This window comes from Python bivittatus, unplaced genomic scaffold (genome assembly GCF_059951505.1).
Source record: "Python bivittatus isolate LINGU-HERP-01145 unplaced genomic scaffold, Pbiv_v1 ctg000960_np1212, whole genome shotgun sequence".
NCBI classification, from domain to species: domain Eukaryota; kingdom Metazoa; phylum Chordata; class Lepidosauria; order Squamata; family Pythonidae; genus Python; species Python bivittatus.
The window spans coordinates 20,013,993-20,038,870 of NW_028277124.1; the positions used below are offsets into that span (position 1 = coordinate 20,013,993).

Below are 24,878 nucleotides of genomic sequence, written 5' to 3' on the forward strand. Positions count from 1 at the left end.
AGTTGGAAACCAATTTAAAAGTAAGCACATTCTTTTTTCAAAAGACATTATAAGATGTTCCAGTTTGGCATCTATAAAAACCCTTTTTTTATTATGACAGCCTTCTGACATTCCCTAACTCTGCACGTCCCTCCTATCTTTCAAGTATGAATTACAATTAGTCACAAAATTTTACTCACTGTTTTTGGAAATACAACTCTCGGAACAATGGATACTTAGAGCATTTGTGCTTCTTCTTTCTTGCGGGGAGCTGGAACACCACCAACAGCAAAAAATACATATTAGAATAGATTTATATTAGCACGTACTTGTTATCTACAGTCTGCAGAGTTATAGCTTTAGGCATTAGCACCTTTAACAAAGCTCTTTTATCCCTTTGCAAAACTAAGGACACTGTTGTATGAATCCGGCATAGGCACCATCCTGTGTCCCCATGACATTGGTTTAGCTGTGGCCCAGCCTGAATTGCAACACTTCTGTTCTGTGCTTCCAGAGCACCACTGATCTGGAGGGGCCAAGGAATATTTGGTCCTGTCTCATCCCATCTCTTGAACCTGGAGCTGTCCAGTAAAGTTCAGAGGTGACCATATTAAGGATCTCACCCTTAATCCTTCTATTCAATTTCTAGTCAGTCCTTGTAAAATATTGTCCAGCTTGATTATCCCTGTTTATGTGGAACCTTTGGGGCCCTGATATACAATTTGGCTCTCCAGGTAGCAATCCTTCTTCTGCTTTCAGCACAGGTCCAACACCTTGTATTTAACATTGTCAAAGAGGAAATACATTAACAAGAAGATGAAGATATAATTAACACTACAAATATTCTTGAATACCCTCCGCTTCCTTTCCCACTCTTTAGACCTGCCTGGGTGAATCTGAAGCCTTACTTGCTGGGTGCAAAATTTGGGGGACTGTTGCAATCTATATCTCGCAACAGAGAGATTTCTGCAGCCCTATTAATGTCTCAATTAATTAAGCCCTATTAATTAAACCCTATTAATGAAGAAGAGGAAGAAGAGGGCGGCCAGCAGCAAGGTGGATGGACGCAGTTAGAGTGGCAATGAGTGCACCTTTGGGAGACCTGAATGACCAGGTTAGGGAGAGATCATCATGGAGAAAATCTATCTATGTGGTCACTAAGGGATGACACTGACTTGATGGCACATAATCAAACAATTAATGTCTCTGCTGTTCCTGGACCATAGGTATGGCTAGCCAGGCATAATTGCATCGAATTAAACAGGCATAATTGCATCGAATTAAACATTAATTAAATTAGAACTAGTTACTTGTATTAAACAGAGGAGTAGAACTAGTTACTTCTGTTCTGTTCTACCAACCCCCATCAAGTCACAATCCAAAATATATACCATAAAGCAACAGGAACAATTAGGGGTTTCAGCAAAAACAGAGTGAAGCAAAGCACAGCCTACTTTCTCCTCACAGCTGTCGTTTTCCAACACACCATAAAAGGTTTCCTTACAATAACCATGCAAATACACTGCATTACCTCTCACTTTAGCTTTACATATATAACCAGCAAGAACTGAATTCTTGCTCCATCCACTCTCCACTGTCTGAGCTCAGTTGCTCAACCCTCCAGCGTAACCCTCAGTCACAGCTGCAACTGGGTGAAGGGCCAGGTTGGAAAACAGTGGTACCTTACTATTGTCAGTTGTTACCTTTTTGCAAAATAACCAAATGTATCCAACGTGTCCTAAAAACACAGTGGTGGAGTTAGCAAATGTATTGCTTCACATTTCTACAGAGGGTTGGCAGAGAGGGGAGTTGTGTTCCCCCAGGAGCTTGGAGCAGAAGACTGACTGATGAATTTACCAGTTACCAATTGATCAGCTGCCAACTGTGGTTGAACTGGGGGTGGAGTGGGGAAGGGAGACTGTCTGCCTTTCTCAAGCGTTCTGAAGTCAACAGATGTGCAGACGTCCACATGGATGACTTTGGGAAGGACAAGGGAATGGAAACAGCACTAGGTGGAAGTGTTCTAGTTCTATTTCCAGTTTTCACTGCAGTTAATACTTTGATCTAAAAGTGCCAACACAGAGCATATAAATCCCTTAAGGATTTATCTAGGGTTCCAATGAATATATTTTCTTATTCCTAAAGTGAACCTTTGTCATTCTTCCATTTTTACAGAAACTCCATCATGAATCTTTATTTCTGTTGTAAACTACTACAAAACATATAACTTTAGAACCATTCCAGGAATAACCTGTTGAAGGTACAGAAAAATAAATTTCTGTATAACAAAATTATAGGGATTTACTGTATAAAATTTTAATTTTATAATACTAAGATCTGACTATAAGAATTGTAATCAGTTTACCACTAATACTAAAACAATAAAGACTACGATACGGTGATATAGATAATAAAACAGAATAGCACAAAAATAAATGAAATAAGACTAAAAGCAGTCAGCACATTAAATAATCTAGATTATGAAGTATAATAGACGAAGGATTTAAAGTACTAAGTTATAGATTTGTTTTTTTAGTTTGGTTCAAGATCTGTCCAAGGAGTGGGGGAAAAAACAGATGGCACGAACAACAAACACTAAAATAGGAGAAGAAGAAAAATCAAGGTTAGAAAATTGTGGCAAAATTAAGACTAAGTATACAGAGAAGATGTGATAGTAGTCTTCAGATAAAACACTTGAAGGGCTGTCACAGGCAAGAGGGCACAGATTTATTCTCCATAGTTCCTGAGGATAGGACGAGAAGCTTTAGAGAGGGAGATCCAAACTCAAAATGAGGAATTTTCTGACTGTGAAAGGTATTAAGCAGTGGAACAGCCTGCCTTTTGGAGTTGCGGATACTCCATCACCGGAGGTTTTCAAGCAAAGGTTGGACAGCCTGGGATGTATGGGGATGTATGAGGATTCCTCCCTGGGCAGGGGGTTGAACTAAAGCCCTATGATTCTAGGTTCATAGCACTTGTGATACCATTTGTTTTCTAACAGTTATAGTCCCAGGGAGAAATTTTCCCATCTTCTAAGTATTGTCTGCCTTTAAATCTGATAAAGGAAGGTTGACATAAAATGTATCTGATCTACCTAGATATTGGTTTGGAAGAAGTGTTACTGGTAAATGTCAGGAGTCCCTGAAGAAAGAATAGTACAACAATATGTGTGCTACTGACTCAGCAGATCCAGAAAGGCATGAACATACGGAGCCCCAGTGAACCTACTTTGCGTAACTGCAGAAGGTAAAATATTTAAACAGGTCCAAAAAAAAAAAAGTATTGGCATAATTCCAACTATTGCTTGTTCTAAGATGTGAAATAGTCACCGGGAACATCTTGGATTTGCACACTCATTCTCAGCAAAAAAAAAAATCTCAAACTTGCTATGTCACTTCCCAATTAGGGAACTCACAACTCCTTAGCAATAATGAATTGAAGACAGAAGACGAGGCCGGCAGGCTGAGGCAAGTGTCAGCAAAAAGCTTTGGTTTACCAAACAGCTTCATCTACCATATGCCCTAGTAGAGTTCTTGATGCTTTCTGAGGCTGTTTGTTGGGTAATGAAATGTCTGCAAGTAAACAACCAAGCTCAGAGAGCACCAAGAACTCTATAGTTCAACCCTGAGCTACCTATTTTCTCTTCCATTGCATATGCTGTAGTACATAAAACTGGGGAGGGGGGAGAGGAAATGATATATGAACTATGTTTACTTTCTTAAAGGAAGGGGTAAGTCAGAGTTTGAGATGAAATAGCAATAATTCTAGTACCAAATTAAAACAGTGCTTCAAAAATATTCAAAGAGACTTCATAAAAACTGCTTCCTATGAAAATTGGGTATGCATCAACTTACTTACAAGCCAAGAACAGACCAATCTCCTACATTATGATCAGCATCGATGTGTTAGTTCATGCTCTTCCCCTGGGGTGGGGGTATAATTAGCCCATACACATTTTTCTTCTTGCTGGGTATCTACTGTAAAAGGCAGGTGTAAATTTGGTGATGTTAGCTTTATCTGGCTAACAGGTCCTAGACAATCAAAGGTCAATGTCTTAAAACAGGGGTGAATATATTTTTCAGCCCCAAGAGCTCCATATAGCACCAAATGGTGAACTGAAGTTCCACCAATATGTACAAGTCTGTCCTCCTCCTCAAATTGCACAGAAAATGCTGGTGTACAAAGAAGGACTCTCCCACATAGAAATAGCTGATAATCACCAAGTTATGCTGCAGATATGAACACTCTCGTTCCTAATCTGAGTGCAATGTTTGTGGTATTATACATAATTAAGAGAGTCAATGCCAGGCTACAAGCAGAGGCCACCAGCTGCAAACTCCTGCCTTACAAGGAGCTATCACACATGAATATGCACATGACATTGACATGAATACAACTCTTGACATTTAGAGATGCATTCATCAAGCTTTAACTGCTGGCTGACCTCATCGAAGCTTGGAAGAAATAGGTCAGGCTTGGATGGAAGATCTGCAGGGAATTCAAGGCTGTACGCTAGACTGGAAGGTAAAAGCATCATTCCAGAAGACAATAGCAAACTATTTCTGAACAGCTGCCAGAAACAGCATGGATGTGTATATGTAGTTGAGGCCCTCAAGGGCCTCTTTACCTTCTTGCATCAAAAGCAAATCTAATAATAGAGGTTTGAACCCATATTCATTGTTTAGAATACACGTCCTATAATGAAAGGGAGTGGGACTTAAAACTACTTCTACAAGTTTAAAGGTGAAGGTGAACATATTGTTTTAAGTGTTTTAAGCACAAATCCAACTTCTCAGAGCCTTTTGATAAACTCTAGAATATGATAAATTTGACTTAGAAATGACTGATTATTTTCCAAACCAACCCTTATCTATACTTTAACTTGTTTAGGAGGAACCAGAGGAAGAAATAACAGCAATGGGGCATAAAACATACTTCCACAAGATTCCTGAAGAATTGGCAGTAGTTGATATAGACCATGCTGAGTGAAATGGACTACTACTCCAACTTGATAAACATCATCTTCTGAGTTCCTAATACTCCTCCAAATTAAGAATATGCTTTAAGATTCAGAGCAACCACTTCTCCACACAAACATGAGCTTCTAATACTATGGATCAAATGGAAGGGAGAAACACTGGCATTTATATTTCATATAGCCCACCCATGATTTTGAGGAGCAATTTGGCCTATTAATTTATGACATGACAGATTCTTCTAAAGAAACTGGGGGAGGGGTTCTTTTATCATGGGAAAGTCTTTGGTTATCTTAAATAACCTGTTTGTCTTAAATAATTAGTTCTTTTGAGTCAAGACTGTCCTCTTCCCCCCCCCCGGAGTATAAAAAAAGATGATGGTGAAGGTGGAGGTGGTGGTGGTGATTGAAATTGATAATGCTCAGTGTCTGCTAGAGGAGGAGGAAAAAAAAATAAAGTCACAGAAATGGAATTCCATCCCTTTAAGACAAAAAGGATGGTTAGCTGCGCCTTAACAGATAGCATCTATTACATGGCCCTCTACATGGAGCATGGCATGATACATTTTTGTAGACTATCCTACAAGTAAAGTATCAGCAACACAGTGCCATAATACACAACATAATACATATCCCAAATGGCATCCAGGGATCCCAAAAACAAATACAAATTAATTTTGAGAAATACATGATTAAAAAAAAAAAAGACTAAAATCTCACAAGATTGCCAGACCTTGTGAGATTGTGAAATTCTCACCTCTAATGTAAGATTTTAAAAAATCATTCCTCTGTTGGCACCTTCAACATGGATCATCTGGAGAACCTTCATGAACCACCAGTGATCTATAGATCACAGGGTGGGAATCGTTCTTCTGCAACAATTCTGGTATCATCTAATGGTCTAAAAGCTGGATTATGCTGTTGGAAATTTAGTTTCCCTTCATCTATTGCTATTACCGGTAGTATTAGTAGTATTCTATGTATCCCCATTGATTCTTTAAGTTCCAAGCAAATAGTAATCAATGCCAAAAGGAATACAAGGATGACACATTACATTCATGAGAGATAAGCCAACATTTCAACACCACTGCAAATTTGATAGCAACTGTTCCAAAATCAAAATCCTAAAAAATGGCAGTCTCCTTATGGCAGTCTCCTTGTTCATGAAAGTTAATAAATATACTCCCTAAACATATTTGTAGAATTTTGGCTGCACCCCACCCCAAGATGTCAAAGGAATGGCTTTATTCCATTAAATTCAATGGTCAAACAAGAAGGGGGGGGGGGGAAGCGTTGTGGATAAATTTAGACCATGGTAGCAATTATCTTGCAAAGGCTGAAAGAAAAGCAATAGCAATTATGTTAATCATTCAAAAATTCTTAATAAGTTAGTTCTAATAAAGCATAAAATGCTTATCAGCTACGAGTACAGTCTGTATATCTGGGAGATGATGTGAGGGAATGGCAAATACTCTAGATCAGGGTTCCTCAACCTTAGCAACTTTAAGATGGGTGGACCTCAACTCCCAGAATTCCCCAGCCAGCATCAAATTCTTATAGAGCAATCATCCCAGACCTTGACATTTCCTGAAATAGTTTATATGGGTTTTCTCCAGTAAGTATTTTCAATATTCCATAACGTTTTATGGGCTATGGGAAGATCAGTGCATATTTGGTCTTTTAGGAAATGCCTACATACCTAGCTGATACAAGAGCACAGGAGAAAGCTGTGGTCTCTATCCTCAAAACTGCCATCAACAAGAATCTGAGCGGAAGAGGGAAAGAAAATATTCTGCCTGAGCCCTGAAGCCTTGGAGTCCTTGGGGTTCTCTGAGCTTGGTTGTTTTCTTGCAAACGTTTCGTTACCCAGCTAGGTAACATCTTCAGTGCTAAAACGGAGTGGAGTTTGCTCTGTTTATATGCAGTGGCTTGCCCTGCCCGTTTTGGTGTTTTTTTTTTGTTTTTTCCTGGTAGTTCCTTGATTAGAGTATTGTTTACTGCTTGATTGTACGTCTGGTGATAATCTTGGTGTTAATCTCTGTTTATCTGGGTGATTATTGCTGGTGAGGAGATGTTCTGGTCTTTGTTTCCTTTCTATTGTCTCCTTTGAACGGTGTGTAGATGTTGTTAATCTCTATGTGCCTGTTGATGGTTGTCTTGCCTGAATAACGAGCTTCCATTCCCTAGTGTTTTTGAATTTAGCTTTGTCTAGGATGCTCAGAGTTTCCCAGTTGAAACTGTAGTTGAGTCTATCCACATGTTGTGAGATTAAGGAGTTTTCATCGTGTCTTCTGACTGCTAGTTGGTGTTCACGGATGTGCTCTGCTAGCCTTCTGCCCGTCTGTCCTACATAGTGGCTGTTACAGTCCTTACACTGTATGTTGTAGATGGCTCCTGTTTTTCTTCTTGGGCAAGTGGGTCTTTTCATTTACTTAAGGTGTAAAAGTGGAAGTGAAAGTTCCAAGATTCTTAGCCATCATAACGGGCAGGGAATTTTTATTTCCAATAATCTGGCAGCTAAGAGTTGGGAAAGATTGCCTTTAGGACTTTTCTCTTTCTCATACAGCCTTTAATGTTAGATCAACAAACTAATTTGCTAAACACATGCTGCTGCTCCAAAAATTAAAAATTAATAAATGTCTTCACTGAGATGGAATGTCACTGCGTTGTCTCAATCAGTTAGGTTTCTCATATAAGAAAAGTGTGGCTCATTGCCTTTATTAAAATTTCTAAATAAATTACTTTCCATCCAACTCATTAGAAAAGAAGGCCCACTGAGATCATGTCAAACTCTTCATCTTTCCCGAGACAAGATCAAAACTTTGGGAAATGTATCTGACTTATTCATTTTCTCTTTTCAAAACTTTCCTTTAGATTTATCTTTTTAAAATAGGAAATGGCGGGATGGAAGGAGGCGGAGGAGAAGGAGATGAAGGGGGAGGAGGTGATTAACTAGTTCTGACTTAGCTTCCCCAGCACAAATTTCACAATCTGTGCAATAAAAAAAACATTACCCAACAGAGGTACGTAATTGTTTCATTTCATGTATCTGGAGTGGTTCACTTATTTAATAGCTCACTGTTTCACCAACATCAGGACAATGTGAAAAACCCCTCTTTCTCCTCCCTTCCATTGCCTTCACAGCTACAGTTTTCCAACACACTGCATTTAAATACTCCTGCTTCATTTTATTGAATACATATCATGATGAAGTAATTCTGCATATTGACAAACCTGATCACAGCTCAGGTTTCCCATAATATCTGTGTAACCTTTCCTACCTGTGCTTCCAGAGCTTCCAGCAATGACCATGATGGTTGCAGAATTCCGGGTGGTTGAAATCACATGTTTGGTGGCATCTTCATTGGGCAAGGCTGATCTAGAACTACCCTACAGATACAGAAAAATACCCTTTCTGTATCTATAGGGTAGTTCAAGATCACCCTTGCCCAATGAAGATGCCTACCATCAACTTTCTGTATCTAACATCCTAATGCTGGTGCATAACACCAGCTGAACCAGCACAATATTTGTACTTACAAATTTGGAGATAGCTGCTAAATGCCTTACATCTGATGTGTTTATCATTATACTTCTCATGTATTCCAAACCTGCATTTCCATTTATTATTAACTATTTTTAACTGAGCTACTGGTACTATCAGGGAAAAAACTGGAAAAGTTAAGGAGGGCTGCACCTTGACAGGAAACTATTAGGAAATTCCATAATTGCAAGCTAGATTGAGAAGTTGCTGATAATACCTTACTGCAACCTTATGGTGATAGCAATCCCTAAATACCTTAGCTATCATTTAAAAAATAAAATCCATACATCAGGGTACAGCCCATAAATGTCAACTTATTATGCTATCACCTGCCCATTGACACATTTTTCATAGAATTAACACCTCTCACCTCCGGTACAACTCACATAATAAAGTAAATAAATAATAAATTTAAATGCATTGTGCCGGAGGTGAGAAATGTTAATTCTGTTTAGTTCTTAGTGCCTTTGCTGCTGTTGCTACATATAATGCCACTTGCTGTATTACAGAAGAGTCAAAACCTGCCAGCAAGAGGCAAATAATTTCAGACCTATGTCTCTGTAGCTTATCAAGGACTGCAAATACGGGGACATTCCATTATACAATTTCACCATGAGGAAGCAGTGAGAAAACCCTGTACAATAGACTGGTACAGTGAGCACCAGCCCTGCAGTGAGTCTGCCAAGGCTATAAAATGTCTGGGAAATCAAAAAGTATCCTGGGAAGAACAGAGACAGAACACAACTATTTTGTCACCAGGTAAACTACAAAAACCAGAAAGCTAATGTGGTGAAGCGGTTAAGACTGGCTCCAGAGAGATTGAGGTTCTAGTCTCTTCTTAGTCATGGAAGTTCCCTAGGTCAGGGTTCCTCAACCTCAGCAACTTTAATTCCCCATGCTGGCTGGGGAATTCTGGGAGTTGAAGTCCACCCATCTTAAAGTTGCTAAGGTTGAGGAACCCTGTCCTAGGTGACTTTGGGTCAGACACATGATTTCAACTCAATCTACTTCTCAGAGTCGTTGTGGGAAAAAACAGGAGGAAAGAGTCTGGCCTGGATTCCTGAACCGAAATCGAGCTCAACTCAAGAGAGATTTTACCTTTCTATTAGCATTATGTTTATACCCCACAGTGGTAATGAGGAATTCTGGGCAAAGTTTTCCCCTTAACAAACAACAGTGAAGATGGGCAGGGAACACTGAATAGAGAAGGGATTCTCACTATCTCCATACAACTACTGATTACAACTTGTTAAGGGGAGACCTATCAAGAGGGTGTTATTGCACTCCAAAGCAAATTTGCCCATGTAGTCACCGGGAGTTGAGTATAGCTCGATTTTTAATTTTTTTTTTATCCCGCCTTTATTATTTTTATAAATAACTCAAGGTGGCGAACATACCTACTACTCTTTCCTCCTCCTATGTTCCCCACAGCAACAACCCTGTGAGGTGAGTTGGGCTCAGAGACAGTGACTGGCCCAAAGTCACCCAGCTGGCTTTCATGCCTAAAGTGGGATTAGAACTCCCAGTTTCCTGCTTTCTAGCCTGGCGCCTTCACCACTAGACCAAACTGGCTCTCAGGTTTTCTTAATGAAAACACTGGATACGATACGATTCAAGCAATTCCCAAATCTAACACAAACAGAAGTGTAATTTAACAGTTTCAAACGAACAACTTAGAAACTAAGGGCAGAGGATGGGGTGGAGTACAAGCAGCTTTGGCTTTGTTTCCCTGAAAAACAGTGTCAAAATGGGGAGGTGATTCTCCATGTGCTAAGAATATGGTAATAAGGCAAATAAGTTGCTTCTGATTATTATTTTTTTTAAGATGGAGCACTTTTAGATGAGCTTCCTTTGGGATAATTATAATTCTTGATTAACGTGACTATTTTGTATAAGACACAGTGTTAAAGCTCAATGATGGGAATATTATATAAATATCTGCAATGCGCTATAAAGAAGTGGTGAGCTTTACAAACTTTCTATAGGGTTTGGAATCCTGCTGGCAACTCCACTGTTCTCGTCCTCATCCCACAAAGTTCTTTACTTTGTATATATCCACAGACTGTTCTTTACAAACTGGAAGTGCTTTTGAAAGACCCAGAAAGGTTTGAAAAGTAGGTTCTGTCTTTTAGCCTTTTAGTAAGGAGAAGGAGGATACAAAAAGCAGAATGAAAGAGTATCAGATCAGCACATCACATGAGGGCATTCTGCTTTTCAAGGGGGAAAAAGATTCTAAGCATTGAGATGGAACAACGACAGTATTAACAATGAAGCTCGTGGCTCCGAAGTCAGCTATTTGTCTGGGTTTAAAAATGTTCATGTTCACGCACTGCATTTAAGACATGGAAAAAACAAAAAAGGGGGAGAGACCACAGGGTTACATATTGTGATTTTATCATGCATGAGTTTTTGACAAGTTCTTTTAGGGCAGGAGTGAGGGTTGAAAGAACATGGGACTGTGGCCAAAAACGGTAAGTCAAATTCCAGTCTAGGAAGCCGCCTTTGGTCGAACAAACACATTAACATGAACCAGCAGTTACATTTTTAGGGTGAAATTTCCCCCTATCCAGAGATGATGGGCATTGAAACTGGGACTTTTCACATGAAAAATATATGAGTGGACCATATTTCTGCACCAGATCGTGAACTGCTACTAGAATGAAAAGGAAACATACACTGGAACATATCTCAGATTATGGAGCTCACTGAGCCAAAGGCAGAAAGAGATAGAGGAATTCAGTACATGCCTACTATTTCTGCAGAAGCCTTCTGAATCTCAGCACACTCTTCCACTGTTTTCTTGCTCAACAGAGCGACAAGATATTTTAAAATTACCAGCAACCTGTTGAATATCAAAAATATCCATAACCTCCTCCAAAATTGGCTTTGGGCATGCATTATTAAGAATAGGTAACCATTCTTCCTGCAAAGCATCTGAGCACTATATGTCTATCTGAAGATGCACAGATTCTGACGTTTCGTGAGTTAAGAAAAACCAGAAATGTAAGAAAACAGAGTTCTTCAACGTTTTATTGTTGTGTGGAAGAGGGCATATCCAATGAGAGTTTACTGTAACCCGACATATTATCTTACCTGTCTAGAGTTCCCCTTTAAAGAATCTTCTGGTCCTTAATTTCTGCTCTATACCCCAGTATGATAACACCTCAGTTTGTGTTGTGGGGAAATTAAAATGACAGTCACCCATTCAGAGATCAATAACTGGAAAGGATCAAATAAAGAAGATCTCCTCAAGTCTGGAGCCAAGAGATACATATAGCAGTCACGTATGGATGAGAATCGTCCCTCTGTATGTGTTACATTAAGGGCAGATGACAACTTTTTATTCTGCATGGGGCTGCAATCTTTGGAGGATCTTCAGAGCTTCATGGATGGTACAATCTCTATTCTCCCAATAATGCCCCCTCTCTTTTCCTCCTGACTCCTTGTTCTTTCTCACAAGTAGCAAGCTGCATAGAATGGACAGACAACTTTTATCACACAGCTTGATGTCCTCAAGTCAAGTTAGATTCCAGGTGACTTGTTCAACCATGCCATTTTTCTTTGCAATGGCATGGAAGTGGTTTGCAATCCATTCATAGGGCTTTTGAAAATAAACCAAAGTCTTTATTTGCCCACCCTTCTATTATTCCTAAGGACATCTAGGGAAGCCCTTAAAGTCTTCAAACCAAAGTTCAGAGGATAGTTATAAAATTGAGGGCTTTTTCAAAATGGCCCCTAATAATGGAATGGTCTCCTAAAAAAGGCTTGTCTGTATTTATTTCTATGACGTTTTGCAAGAGTTTTTGATTTTTATTTCTTAATGGATTTCCATTCCAAGAAGTACCGATGGTCGTTTTTTTGTATAAGATACCTACTATAATAGTTTTAGCTCTAGCTGCCTTCAGCATGTGTTTTAAAAGAATTTGTTTGTTGTATTTTTAGGTACTCTGTTTCTTCTGATTTTACAATTACTACAGTAGTAGTAGTGGTGGTAGAATTTTTATAAAGTAAGTAATCAGTATAAGTCTCAACAGATGGCAGCACCTAACCAACCTTGGCTGGTTTCAACAAGAACTAAGCAGAGTTGGTATTGGTTAATACTTGAATGGAAGATCACAAGACAACTGCAGAGCTGTAGGCTAGACAGAGAAGTTGAATAAATATCATGGATGAAAGCAAAAGCAAACCATTTCTATTCTGTGGCCGAGACAACTACATGGACATGTCCATGCAATTTCCAGGACTCAAATTCTTCTCGAAGGAGACCTCACTTGAAATCAATCTAAAATACATTTATTCTCCACGCATGTATTAAGAAGGGCCGAACCCTGTTTTCCCCAGCGTTTGATCTCTGAATGTCAACCCAACATTTTTACAACATACAAAATTGGCTCCATCTATAAGACTGTGCTCCTGCACTCTGAAGATGCCGGTCACAGGTGCTGGCGAAAAGTTAGGAAACAAAACTTCCAGAACACGGCCACACAGCCCGGAAGACCCACACCAGCCATCGCATGCCAGCCGTGAAAGCCTTCGACAATACATTGCACCTTTTTTCTTAATTCCAAATCTTCTCCTCAATTACAAAATGGCCTGAGTGTGTCTATTTTAATTTAAGGAAAAGCACAACAGCCCTGCTACAAATGTCTATATGTTGTTCTGACTGCTAATAATGTCATGTTCATTCTCAGAAATCCTTGGAAATATCTAGGAGGACACAACTTTTTATTTCTTCCATTATTTAATTTATTCCAGTGTTTCTTTCTTCATCCTCCTTCTTTTAAAACCTAAACTGTTTGCCCATTTGTGTATTTCTTTGTCGTTGTACGCTCTTAATAATACTATTAACTATTTGAAACAGAAACTTTTGATGCCAAGTTGTGTCCTGAGGGATTGTAATTAACTTGGTAACATCCCTCAGAAGACTTACTCCTCTTCAGACTGACTATCAGATCCTGGTCTTAAGGTGATCTCCTTAGAAGCATCTAGCTGGACACTGCTTTTTATTCATTCCCATACATAATTTATTTATCAGTTTATTCTGCCTTTCTATTTATAGGCCACCTACCTTCCCTTTTAGCCCAACCCACCTTTCAGTTCAACCTTCACCAGATCACAGAATATGACCCAACCTGCTTGATAAGGTTGTACGTCTTCCCGAAGCACCATACGTAACATGTATCAAACACTTAAAAATACGGCATACAATTTCACATTTATCAACAGTTAAAGTTTACCTATTTGAAGCTGCCACTGAGGAAACATCTGGTATTTCTGGAACAGGACGGTGCCGAAGCATGAAAGATCGTGTTGGTCTAGGGCCTACTCTTGATGGACTCTGGGTACAAGTATCATACAAATCATTGTCCACCATTTCACCTTTGAACTCAAAGAACGGTGTCTCCTGCAAATCACCAAGCAAACTTTCCAACCCTGATAAGAGCTGATGATCCTCCTCACTCGTTTTCTTCTCAGAGGGAGGGGAAGCAAAAGACAGAGATCCTTCTTTGGGTGTGGCATTAAGCTGAAACTCAAAAGCTTCTGGCTGTCCTTGCTTAAGATAATTATCCATACAAGATATCTTCTCAAACATCACATTTTTCAGTGCATTTCCTGCAACAATGGCAGGATCTGTCAACAAGTCTGGACAAAATGAGTCGGCAGAGTCCGAATCCAAAACTGTACTACTTCTGATTCCCAGTGAGACATGGGATGGGTATTCTGGATTTTTTTCACAGTTATTGCCACAAGCTGTATTGGTCTGTTCATCAGATGGCCAGCCAGTTGCTTCATTCTTGTTTGGATTGAGAAGCTGCCTGGAATAGTGGCTCTTACTTGATGCAGCTGTTTCTGGCATTTTTGTAAACGTGGCCTCCAAGTTCTTGAGAATTCGTCTGCGGTGCCCCGTAGGTGATATTCCAATGTGTTGAAGCACACTGTCGTCGATTCCCACGCACTCTTGCAAAGTGTTATAGCCAAAGTCATTAAAGTTTGTGAGGTACTGTCCCAAGTTGATGCTGACTAAAAAGGCTTTTATATCTGCGTCAGTCTCCCTGAATGACATAATGGCAATTTCATTCGTGGATTTTTCTATCAGAATGCCAAAGTGGCATGATTCTATATGCACTCATTCAGAAGCCGGACAAAATTCTTCTCCTACGTAGAATGAAATGTCTTCCACAATCAGCAGGCGTGCAAGTAAGTCCCACACACTTTCAAGTCCTACACATGGAGGGAAGGAGAACAATAGAGTAAAATTGGTTTTAATATTCCAGAATCAGCATTTTTACTGATACTTATAAAGAACTCAAGCCCTTTCATGATTTTTATGGCCAAGGAAAATATTGCCTTAAAGTAAACAAACACCTGGTCTCTCATCTCAAGCTGGAAGAATTAAAGATCAGCTTTCTGATCTTCCGGGTTATTCTTTCCTACAGGAAAGAACATTCAACACCCAAAGAACCTATAACTAGATCTGAAGACAATAAAAATAAAGTGACAAACATAAGTTTGCAATTAACCATTCACCCTGTTTCCAAGCAACCAGATAATCTTTTATAGATTGGGAGAGAATGACTTTTCTTTTTCTTTAGCCAGCCCCACACATGACTAACAAAGTGTGAGAGCAAGCAGGCAGGTAAGGTAGGGATCCATAAACTTAGTCACCTGAACCAATTTCATATGACACTGTTGTTTACCATGTCATTAATTCCTTCCCCTTCCCTCTGTTGCTTCTCCTGTATCGAATTTTACGCTGTAAGTACCTGAAGGCAGAGATGTTAATTCTCATATTTCAGGAGTTAGAATTCGACCTATAAATAATACAAGCAACAGTATAGCCCTGTGTAATCTTGTTCATCAGTTCAATCGTATCCAGAGAGGCTTAGCTCAACCCTTACACAAACTTTCACGCTCCTTGCAAAAGGACATGTATTTTAAATTAAGGAACACATCGAAGAGGGCACGCAGGGCACCAGTCATCTGAAATAATCCCAGTAAAAGAGAATGCCAATCATCAATCAATCAAATTTGGCTATTTCTTGAAATTCTGTGGGTTCCTGTCTGTCTGCAGGTTCAGAGCAAAGAAGCACAACTTCCATGCCTTGTCACAGCATGTTGAGGTTCGTACTATAAAAGTGGGTGAGGCCGTGACTCTAAAGGGGTCCAATATCAAGGGGGAAATGGGTGCTTATACAGGACGTCTGCATAGTTGCCCCTTAACATGTTCCCAAATAGAAAAAAATAGGCTAAAGTTTTTGGACCTGTCCACCTATGACCCACAGAGGGTGTGCTTTTTTAGGGATTTTTTATTTTTTTTTTAGGGGAATTACATGATTTGGAGCCAATTACATGAAAAATTAGTTTTTCTTATTAACAGTTCCACCGATCCTAAGATCGTCTTCTGTGGCTACACGTCCAGATGTCCTCAGTGAGCGGGAGTGGCAGACGGCTCCCAAACTCTGTGATGATAACCCGTATGTGAAGTCCCTCTCCAAAGAAGCCCATCGGCTACTCATGTTATAATCTCTTTGAAATCAGCAAAAGTCCAGTATTGACATTTTGCTCTTATTAGTATTATACCTCTGTACTATATTTCTTTTCCTCATGTTGAACTTCTTGTTGTTTTCTAAGACTTTATTTTTTACAGTTAGAAAAACACAGAATGCTTTTTTATGGGATCAAGGTTCAAATCCTACACAGTATTTAAACAGCAGTTACGATATAGACTCACAACTATAACATAATCACCAGAATTAAAACATGATCAGTTTCAGAATGCAAAGAAAGCAAAACTATTTGAATGGAATGTATATTTGCATCTTCCAAAATTCATTTAAAAGAAATATATGATTTCATCTCTAGATAGACTAAGTTATGAGAGTGTGTATCAATGTCAAAAATAACTTTGTGTTTGAAAACAAGTCTAATACAGAATTGAATTTAACCTGGAAACCATTTATGGATAATTCTCCATATGACCCTATACCAAAGTTTGAATTTCTCTTAACAAGGGATTAGAATCTTAGTTCTGTTGTTTTTAGATCAGATAGTTAATTGTTCATTCTGACAGCTGATAGTTTATTATGCTAGCTTTGTTAACTGAATATCGGTTTCATTTTAATAATGGTTCTGAAGTGCCAAATGGACATAAGATTATTTGTATATGTAGCACTAATTTATTTTTTTTCCAAAAATTCTTATTCAACTTTATATAGCTTGTAAATCTCTTTCCTAATTTCTTTTGTTGTTGCTGTTGCTGTTGTTGTTTTATTTGGGTGGTGATGGGGTTGTGCTTTCAAATATCTAAAATAAAATAAAATAAAAATATGTATGAGGAGTTTACCATCTAACAATAATCAATTGCTTGTTAAAATGTAAAGTTCTGCTCAGCTTAGAAGAAACTACCATTTACTTTTGGGATCCTCAAAGCTTGAATCTAAAGTGAATGAAGATATAGGACAATACCAGGAATGGACAAACCACGTGTCTTTAGTCACAAAAAGCATGACCACCAAAGCCACCGGAGTCTTACCCTCTTTTCCTTCTGGCCGTGCCACGAGGTGGTCGTCAGAAAACAAATTGCTTGTTTCCTGCTATCATTACTTACAAGACCCCAATGAACTGATCAGATTACTCAAGAGAAAAGTCCCTTCCTGTTTTCTAGACAGCCAGTTCTGTGTGCTGGGTGATCAGCTCATTGGCAGGAAACAACTACTTTGTCCTCCAGTTTTACTGGACGTGGACACATGAAACCACCAATCTGCCAGGAGGAAGGAAGAAAGGCTGATGACCATCACTACTGGCACAGATTTTAACACTACCCTGCTTCATTAAAACAATGCTTTGTTTCTTCTGTTGTAAATGAAACACTGCACTGTTGCTTTACACTGTTTATCAAGTAGAGGGCCCTAGCAGGCAGGCAAGAAAGCATCTTAATCTTTGAAGAAATCAATACTGTCAAGCCTTCTGTGGAAATTTGAGCATCTAAACAGTTCATTTCATGGAAATTCTTTATATGTTGGACAGTAAGGGAGCAGCAGAGGACTTGATCTCAGAGAAGTACACAGAGCATTACCCAGCCGGGTAATGAAACATTTGCAAGAAAACAGCCAAGCTCAGAGAACTCCAGGGACTCCACAAATATGACACTACATTTTGCTCGGTCAATCTGGCCAGGTAGCTTCAGCCATAACAACCAACTTCCTTCATGTATTACACAACTCTTTTCTTTGGCAGGTAAAGCACACCCTGCCTTGGCCCAGTCTTCATTTAGCAACTGAAGCAAATGCTGAAAACCCTGAAGACAGAGGACAAAGAAAAAACTGCTGCTCTGTTTTTAGTGATGGAAGTTAACCAGAACTTTTTTTTTTTTTTTTCTTCCACCTTATCCATAAGAAGTGTGCAAAGTGGACTTTGCAATCCTTTGGTTTCTTGCCAAGCTTCAAAAGCACCTGCATTATGTCCTGCCTGAAGCATCTGCTCACAAACCTTCAAGGTAAACCTTAAGAAAAGGTTAAAGGGTCTACAGAAATATCGTTCAGACATTCAAACTACTGTTCTTCCCAAGGCTGGCTTGTTTCACAGTTCCCGAGGGCAATCAGAACGAAGAGCTCTAACTTGTACAGCAATCCCAGGAAATCTTAAGCAAAAATGCTGAAGTACTTGTATCAAGTTGCCTCGATCTGATTTCCACCCTTGGAAAAAAAATGGTTTGTAAATGTTCCTGGACTGCAAATTCACTTCCTGGGATACAGGAACCAGTGTCTGCTTTCTTCATACCTCAACAGCCCAGGAAGAAACTTCAAACTATGCTCAGATGTCATGATTCATAGTTATTTTTAGGACCTAAGTAGCACACCCTTTTTCACTGAGAAACCACAACCAGCTTGTTCCCACTTACTGATAGGACAAATAGCATTACAACCCCACCAACTTGCCTCCTTGAACCCATTTTTGTAGAAACCCTGCCCATCTCTCTCTGTTACAGAACTAAAATAAGAGCCCTTTTCAAACATGCATGTATAAAGAGCTAAACATTTCAGAGGGAAGGGAGCTTTGGTTTGGTCCCACTGGCTGGCATCTCCCTAGATAAGGATTTTATCTATCTGGGCTTTTCTTCCATGGGAGCAATCCTAATCAACTGTAATGTGCTGTGAGATAACCTTAGGAGACAGGAGCAAGAGCCGCAGCCTAGACAGCGGTCAAAGAAAAGGTAGCTCAGCCCACAGAAGGAACAGGAGTGTGGAAAGCGCCTGAGAAGGGATCTCCCAAGTTCTCTGGAAAGCAAAGGCAAGGGAGGGGAGAAGTTACTGTAACCTTACAAGAAAGGTAGTGTTACTACTCAGGTTTCTGGAAAGGCTCACATCAATCTTGCAAATCTGAAATCACTTCTCCCCTCCCTTGCCTTTATTTTCCAGAGAACTAGCGAGGTCCCTTCTCAGGCGCTTTCCACGCTCCCATTCTTTCTGTGGGCTGATATCTCTTTTCTCTGACCATTGTCTAGGCTGCGGCTCTTCCTCCTCCTGTCTCCCAAGGTTATTCTCACATCCCACTACATCCACAGACAGCACAGCCCAGAATTTTGACTTCATAGTCTTTTTCTAAACGCTTTGCTCCTTCTGTGTGGGCAATGGAAGAAACTTCCAGGCTGCCCATGAGACCAGCATTAACATCACTAGATGTTGCTCCGTTACTGTATTCCAAGAACGGTAACCTTATGTGATAGGTGACAGTGACAGAGTGAGCGGAAACACTTGTGCAAAATCAGAGCCCAAATGGGAATGGTTGTGTGCAAAATCAGAGCCCAGTCTTAGCACTTCCTTGCAGTGCTGCTCTTTAAGAAGAGGGGACCTGAAGTTTCTCTCAACTCTAACTATGGCAATGTTTGAGGATGATGGGTGGATATTTAAATTATCTCCATTTCTCCTATCCCATTCAGGTAAGCCTTCAGATGCTAACTGAACGCTGGCTGAAAGGGGACTTGACCCTCTCCCCTCAAAATTCCAGTCGTCCTCCCCAGATGCCTCCAAGAAACACTTCTTAATTAAAATACTCATAACCCTACAACTCTCCAACTTTTGTTGCCATACTGTAGGCCAACCTTCACAAATCTGGATATGCTCCAGATGTTGGTGGGCTTCAACTCCTGCCATTTCCAGAAATGGCCATGGTGTGGGAGGAGGTTCAAGTCGGTCCATCATAGGCAGGCAATTGATCCCTCCTTCTTGCCACAATAAAGGTCTTCAACTCAGAGGAAAATGAAGTAGATGACTTTCTTCATCACAAAAGGTTAAAAAAAGAAAAAACAGCAGGGAGGACAATTTCTACCATTGCAACAAATAACCTCTCTAGGTTTTCTATCGGGCAGCGCAACTAACCATGTGAATCTGTCAATTTCAGTTCCCGTTTTCCGGAGCTAGGTCAAATTTGGTTTGTCTTTTTATTTTATTTTATTTTTTAACTTTTCTTTTTTTATACTAGAAAACAAAAGAGTGAAACATAAAACTGTATAACAATTCTGTCTGCAAAATTAAAAGGAATGAAGAGAACTATGAAAAGTATGCGGACTTCACTGTATAAGAAAATCATTTAAAAAAAATTATTGGGAGAACAAAACTGTCAGTACATATATAATTAAGAAGAATACTGAAAATTATTCATAAGCATTTCATATATTTATCACAAATGAGCATTGTGCTAATGGAGGCAATGGGGGGGAAGGCAACTCATTAATATAAATAAAATGTTTCTATGTTTGAATTAACATATTCTTCATTACAGGATTTCTCAGATATTTTTGGCCATGGAGTCAATTTTTCTGAATTCCCAAACATCCAAGTTCCGGTGACAGAGAGGCTTCCATTTTCCAATGTTTTATGGTGACAAATCTGGCCATTAACAATTGAACCCATTGTTGGAGGAAACACAAACGACAATCAGACTCAGTACTGTCAAAAGTGCTGACTAACTGGATATTGCAATCAGCGACAAAAATATGGGCAAATTTGTTTACGCCCTTTCCGACAGAATCTAGAGAGACTACATTAGTATAACATGGTGTTAATGGAGGATAACGCCACTGGTGAATCATCTCAATCATTATTTCTTGATGATTTGCAAAAATGGATTTAACAGGCAGTCTAAAGTAGGGAGAATTCCACTGAAGTTCATCACATTCAAAACCCAACTCAGGTTCCTAAGTCTTTAAAGACTTTCCAGAGAAGCAGCTGTGGTTGATAGAGTTCTTCTATATCAACGCGAGATTCCCTTGCTGTTTAAAGAAACGGCATTGTGATGTACCACGGTTCAAACTGTCTTAAATCTTAACTGATATATCTTATATGATTGATGAAGAAAGGAGAGAACTTTCTTAATTTGCTTCCAGTCCTTCTGTAATATAGCGTTTCACTATTTTTTTCTCTACGATGAATTCACTAACCTAACGAAATCCTCCATTCTCCCATTCCCTGAATTAACTAGCTGTGTCTTCTTCCTACCTGAAGAGTGGATTATCAAGACATGGGAGAAGAGCATATTTTGAAAGAAGGATTTCTGATGCTTCTGATTTACTTTTAAAGCCCGTTGTGCCATAGGGCCGGGTTATCTGAGCGACCACCTCTCCCTGATCACATCAGCCCGTCCCATTAGATCTGGCAGGGAAGGTACACTACGTGCTCCATTGGCCAGGGACTCGCATTTGGTGGGTCCCAGGTGGCTCCCTCCTTGAGGAACATTCTCCCCCTTGAAGTGAGGCTCGCCCCTCCCCTGCTGTCCTTTAAGAAGTCCCTCAAGTCCTGGTTGTGTCATCAGGCCTGGGGGGTCTTTGGGAATTGGAGACATTCTTAGATGGCTCCACTGTAATTGATACTCTCTCCGTAGGGTTTGTATATTTTAAAATCTATTTTTTAAAATCTGTGATAATTCTATTCTAATAATAACTTTTTATCTTTTTTATAATGCCTGTTTTTATTTACTTGTTATTTTATCTTAATTGTTGTACGCTACCCAGAGTTGCTTGGTGTGAGATGGGCGGCTATAGAAATGCGATGTATAAATAAATAAATTTCTTACCATCCAGGTTAAATACTATAAGCTGATTAAACGTGAGAAGCTCTCTCTTTTTAATACTATTTTAGGATGCAATCGCTGCCAGCACCCAACCAAACCGGTCTGGACTGAGAAGCAGATGAGGTTCAGTACACCTCATTCAGAAATCCTAGAAGGTTTTATTTTATGTTTTTAGTTTTGGTTCTCGTTTTCCTTTTTGGCTTTCTCTGGCTTTTTTGATTTTTCCATGTTTTTTTTTTTGGTAGTTTTTTTTTTTTAATTCATGTCATCCAAGATCATTTTTTAATTTTCCTTTTCCTACAGAAATACTGGTGCATGCATGTATATATTTATGCACATACATATTCGTTTTAGCCCAATAGCACAAATCTGTAAATTATGTAAGTTTCATGGAACGTAAAAGTCCTTAGACGTACCCCTAAGAGGAGGCAGATGCTTATCAAATTTGAAAATTTAAAACCTGCTAGAAGTGTAGCAATTTTATTTAACAGGGACTCAAAAACGTTGTGATAGAATAAGAAATAAGTGATTCAAAAGGGTTTTTTGAAAAAAAAAGTTGGTAACTGTTTTAATGAACATACTGCAGTTATTGAGATGGTCTTATTAAAGATTTTATAGCTATTGCTTAGACATTTGAACAACTTTTTACTTCAGCTGTAGATCAAATGGCTGGAAATGTTAATCAAGTCTTAGATCCTTTATTAGATTAAAATTTACATGGAATAGTAATCCAACTCCTCGGACCTACTTTTATAAGAAATTATTTTTATGAGAGTTTGATTTTTTTTTTTTTAGCACATGTACACATCCTATGCATTTGCTGTTTGTTTGGGACACTTTTAAGGCATATATACATGGTTATATTATTGTTTGTTTAAACATAAAAATGAGGTGAGGAGTAGTTAAAGAACTTCTGAGCGCATATCCAAGACAAACTACATCTGAATTAATATTAAGTTTTTCTAAATGCTAAGACTTAATTTCCTTTATACACTTGAGACAGAATATCCATTGGCCCATCTAAGGGAAAGATACTGAGTGTAAGTGGAAGTCTAGGTTCTCATCTGAAATAACTGCAAAAATGTAACATCTCCATTGTAAAGATCACCCAGGGTAAACTATGTAATGTTGATTCAATAAATAAACACCTTAAAAATTACTCTCAATTATGTAATGCTGAGTCAACTATAATAAAGGAAGAAAGGAATCAATTTTTACTCAACGTAACTCTAAGATTATGAAAGATCAGAAGCTGCCTGCCAAAAACTGAACCTTTATCTCGCCAAGAAATTATAGACACCATTAAATCTCTGAAAACAGCAAAAGTCTACCCAGCGAGTGATTCAAAACACAAACTAGAGTTTTTAACTCCAGTAATACTGGAGGTTTATAATGATGCATTTTTAAAAAAGAGTTTTTCTGCCCTTATGTTAGTATGTCCTATATAGTGATTTTGAAAGCGAGTAAAGACCTTTATAGGCGTTATCTGCTTTATGGGCTAAATATTGATGTGAAAATGCTGACCTAACCATATTAGGCTATTAATAACATTCTAGATATGCATTAAAATAAATAAGTGGTGGTGATTTTCTTGGATGAAGGAATGAAGGATGAAGGAAATGATTTTGAAAGTTGAAACAAATACGTTTCCCAATTTCTTTATCTGTTGGATCAGCACGTGGTACAACCTGAATTTTCTTTTAATCTACCAAGAAAAAACCAAAGTTGAGCTTACACATCAAGGTAAGACCCAGGGGAAGTGGGTTAAGTACAATTCTTATTTAATACTAAGCACAGCATGACTAGGACCCATTGGGAAAGTCAAAGTCCAAAACCGGTCCAGTTGTTAAGGAGTTGCAATTTTCAATGTTGCCTTTACAATCTTCCATCTGGGGAAACTTTAGGGACCACAAGTAGGTGCCAGGGAGCTAGATACAGCCTATTTTTTTTTTCACCTGTTGTATATGACCTAGATCACCCTCTTTACACTTCTTTGCCTACCAACAAGCAGAGGGATGGGACATGAGCTAGCACATCCTGTCACATGTTGTCAGGTGGATCAGCAAACAAAAAGAGTTCTGCACTGGTGACAACACCCTCTTCTCCTTCATTAATATCAAACAGCAGATTAACTCCTTTCCTGTGCCCATGTGGCCCATTTATATTTTCCCTGCAACTGAGTCTCGCAGACCTCTGTACTTTGCCAGTAATCAGTCTCAATCTAAGTTTGAAACAGGACTTCTGGTCTAGTAGGAAATGCATCACTGTTACAGGAAAAAAAAAAAAAGCTGAAAAAAAAATCTCACTATCAACCACTGCCATTTTTCTAGACTGTCTCTCCCCCAACATAGTACGTTTCAATCCCCCGAGGGCTATGTGAAACCACACCTTTGCAGTTTTAATATTCTAACACTTATGCTGCACTGATATAACCCCAAAAGTAGCTGTGTGAAACATTTCAAGCAGCAGGTTCATATGCAAGTAAGTAGAAACTGCCTGAATGGGCAAATGAACTATTAAGGATTTAATTCATATAATCCAGGGTCACCTCTAATAGAGTGACTGCACTTGGACAATCGTAATTCCATTTGCTTATCTAAAATTTTTAAAAAAATTAATCTGTGCAGCCTGCAAGAAGGAGAGAAAGCCTGTTTGCTCAAGTCTTTAAGGCACTGGACTAGGAGCAAGGAGACCCACATTATAGTCTTGCCTAAGGCATGGAAGCTAGCTGGGAGTCTCTGCCCCCCCCCCCCAACCCTAGGAAAAAGCAGCATGAAACCACTTCTGAAAAATAATGCTCAGAAAATAGCATGGACTTGTCCAGGCAGTTGCCAGGAGTTCAGACTGATTTGAAGGCACGTGCGCTCACACGCGCACACACAGCCTCATGTTAATGACAATCCTCAATTTTCTTTGAACACAAAATGATTATCATCAGCTTTGGAACACCAGACTGTAGCCAAAAACGTTAAGGGAGATTGCATGCATGCGCCATAGCAGGAGGAAGCTCCTAGCCAATCTTGCTTGATCTAAAAAAAAAAAGGTTAAGCAGGATCATTCCTGATTAGCTTTGGGATGGGAGCCCAATCCAGAAAATCCCAGGGTTTGGGCTGGATTGGGAAGGCAAACAAAAAGGAAAAAATCTTAAGAGAAAGCAAATCACTACTGTACTGGTCCCAAGAAAACTACATGGACAGTTGGTAGTTATCAGGAATGTCCATGTAGTTATCAGGAATCAAGCCAAATGTTTTGATAGACACACACAGAGAGCCTTCCTCGATTAAGACATTAAAATTTATTTGGGGATTTGTT

At 39.1% G+C, this 24,878-nt stretch overlaps 1 protein-coding gene across 7 annotated transcripts in view; it reads right to left on the minus strand.

Annotated features, from left to right (window-relative positions):
- ARAP2 (ArfGAP with RhoGAP domain, ankyrin repeat and PH domain 2) overlaps positions 1–24,878 on the minus strand; it is a 129,311-nt gene that overhangs the window by 98,720 nt on the left and 5,713 nt on the right. For all 7 annotated transcript variants that reach the window (XM_088131574.1, XM_088131578.1, XM_088131575.1 and 4 more), the window contains exons 2-3: positions 13,736–14,720; positions 180–250 (exon numbers count right to left, since the gene is read on the minus strand). In XM_088131574.1, the coding sequence (XP_087987700.1) occupies positions 180–250; positions 13,736–14,562 (898 nt within the window). In that variant the 5' untranslated portion in view covers positions 14,563–14,720. The remainder of the gene's footprint in view (positions 1–179; positions 251–13,735; positions 14,721–24,878) is intronic.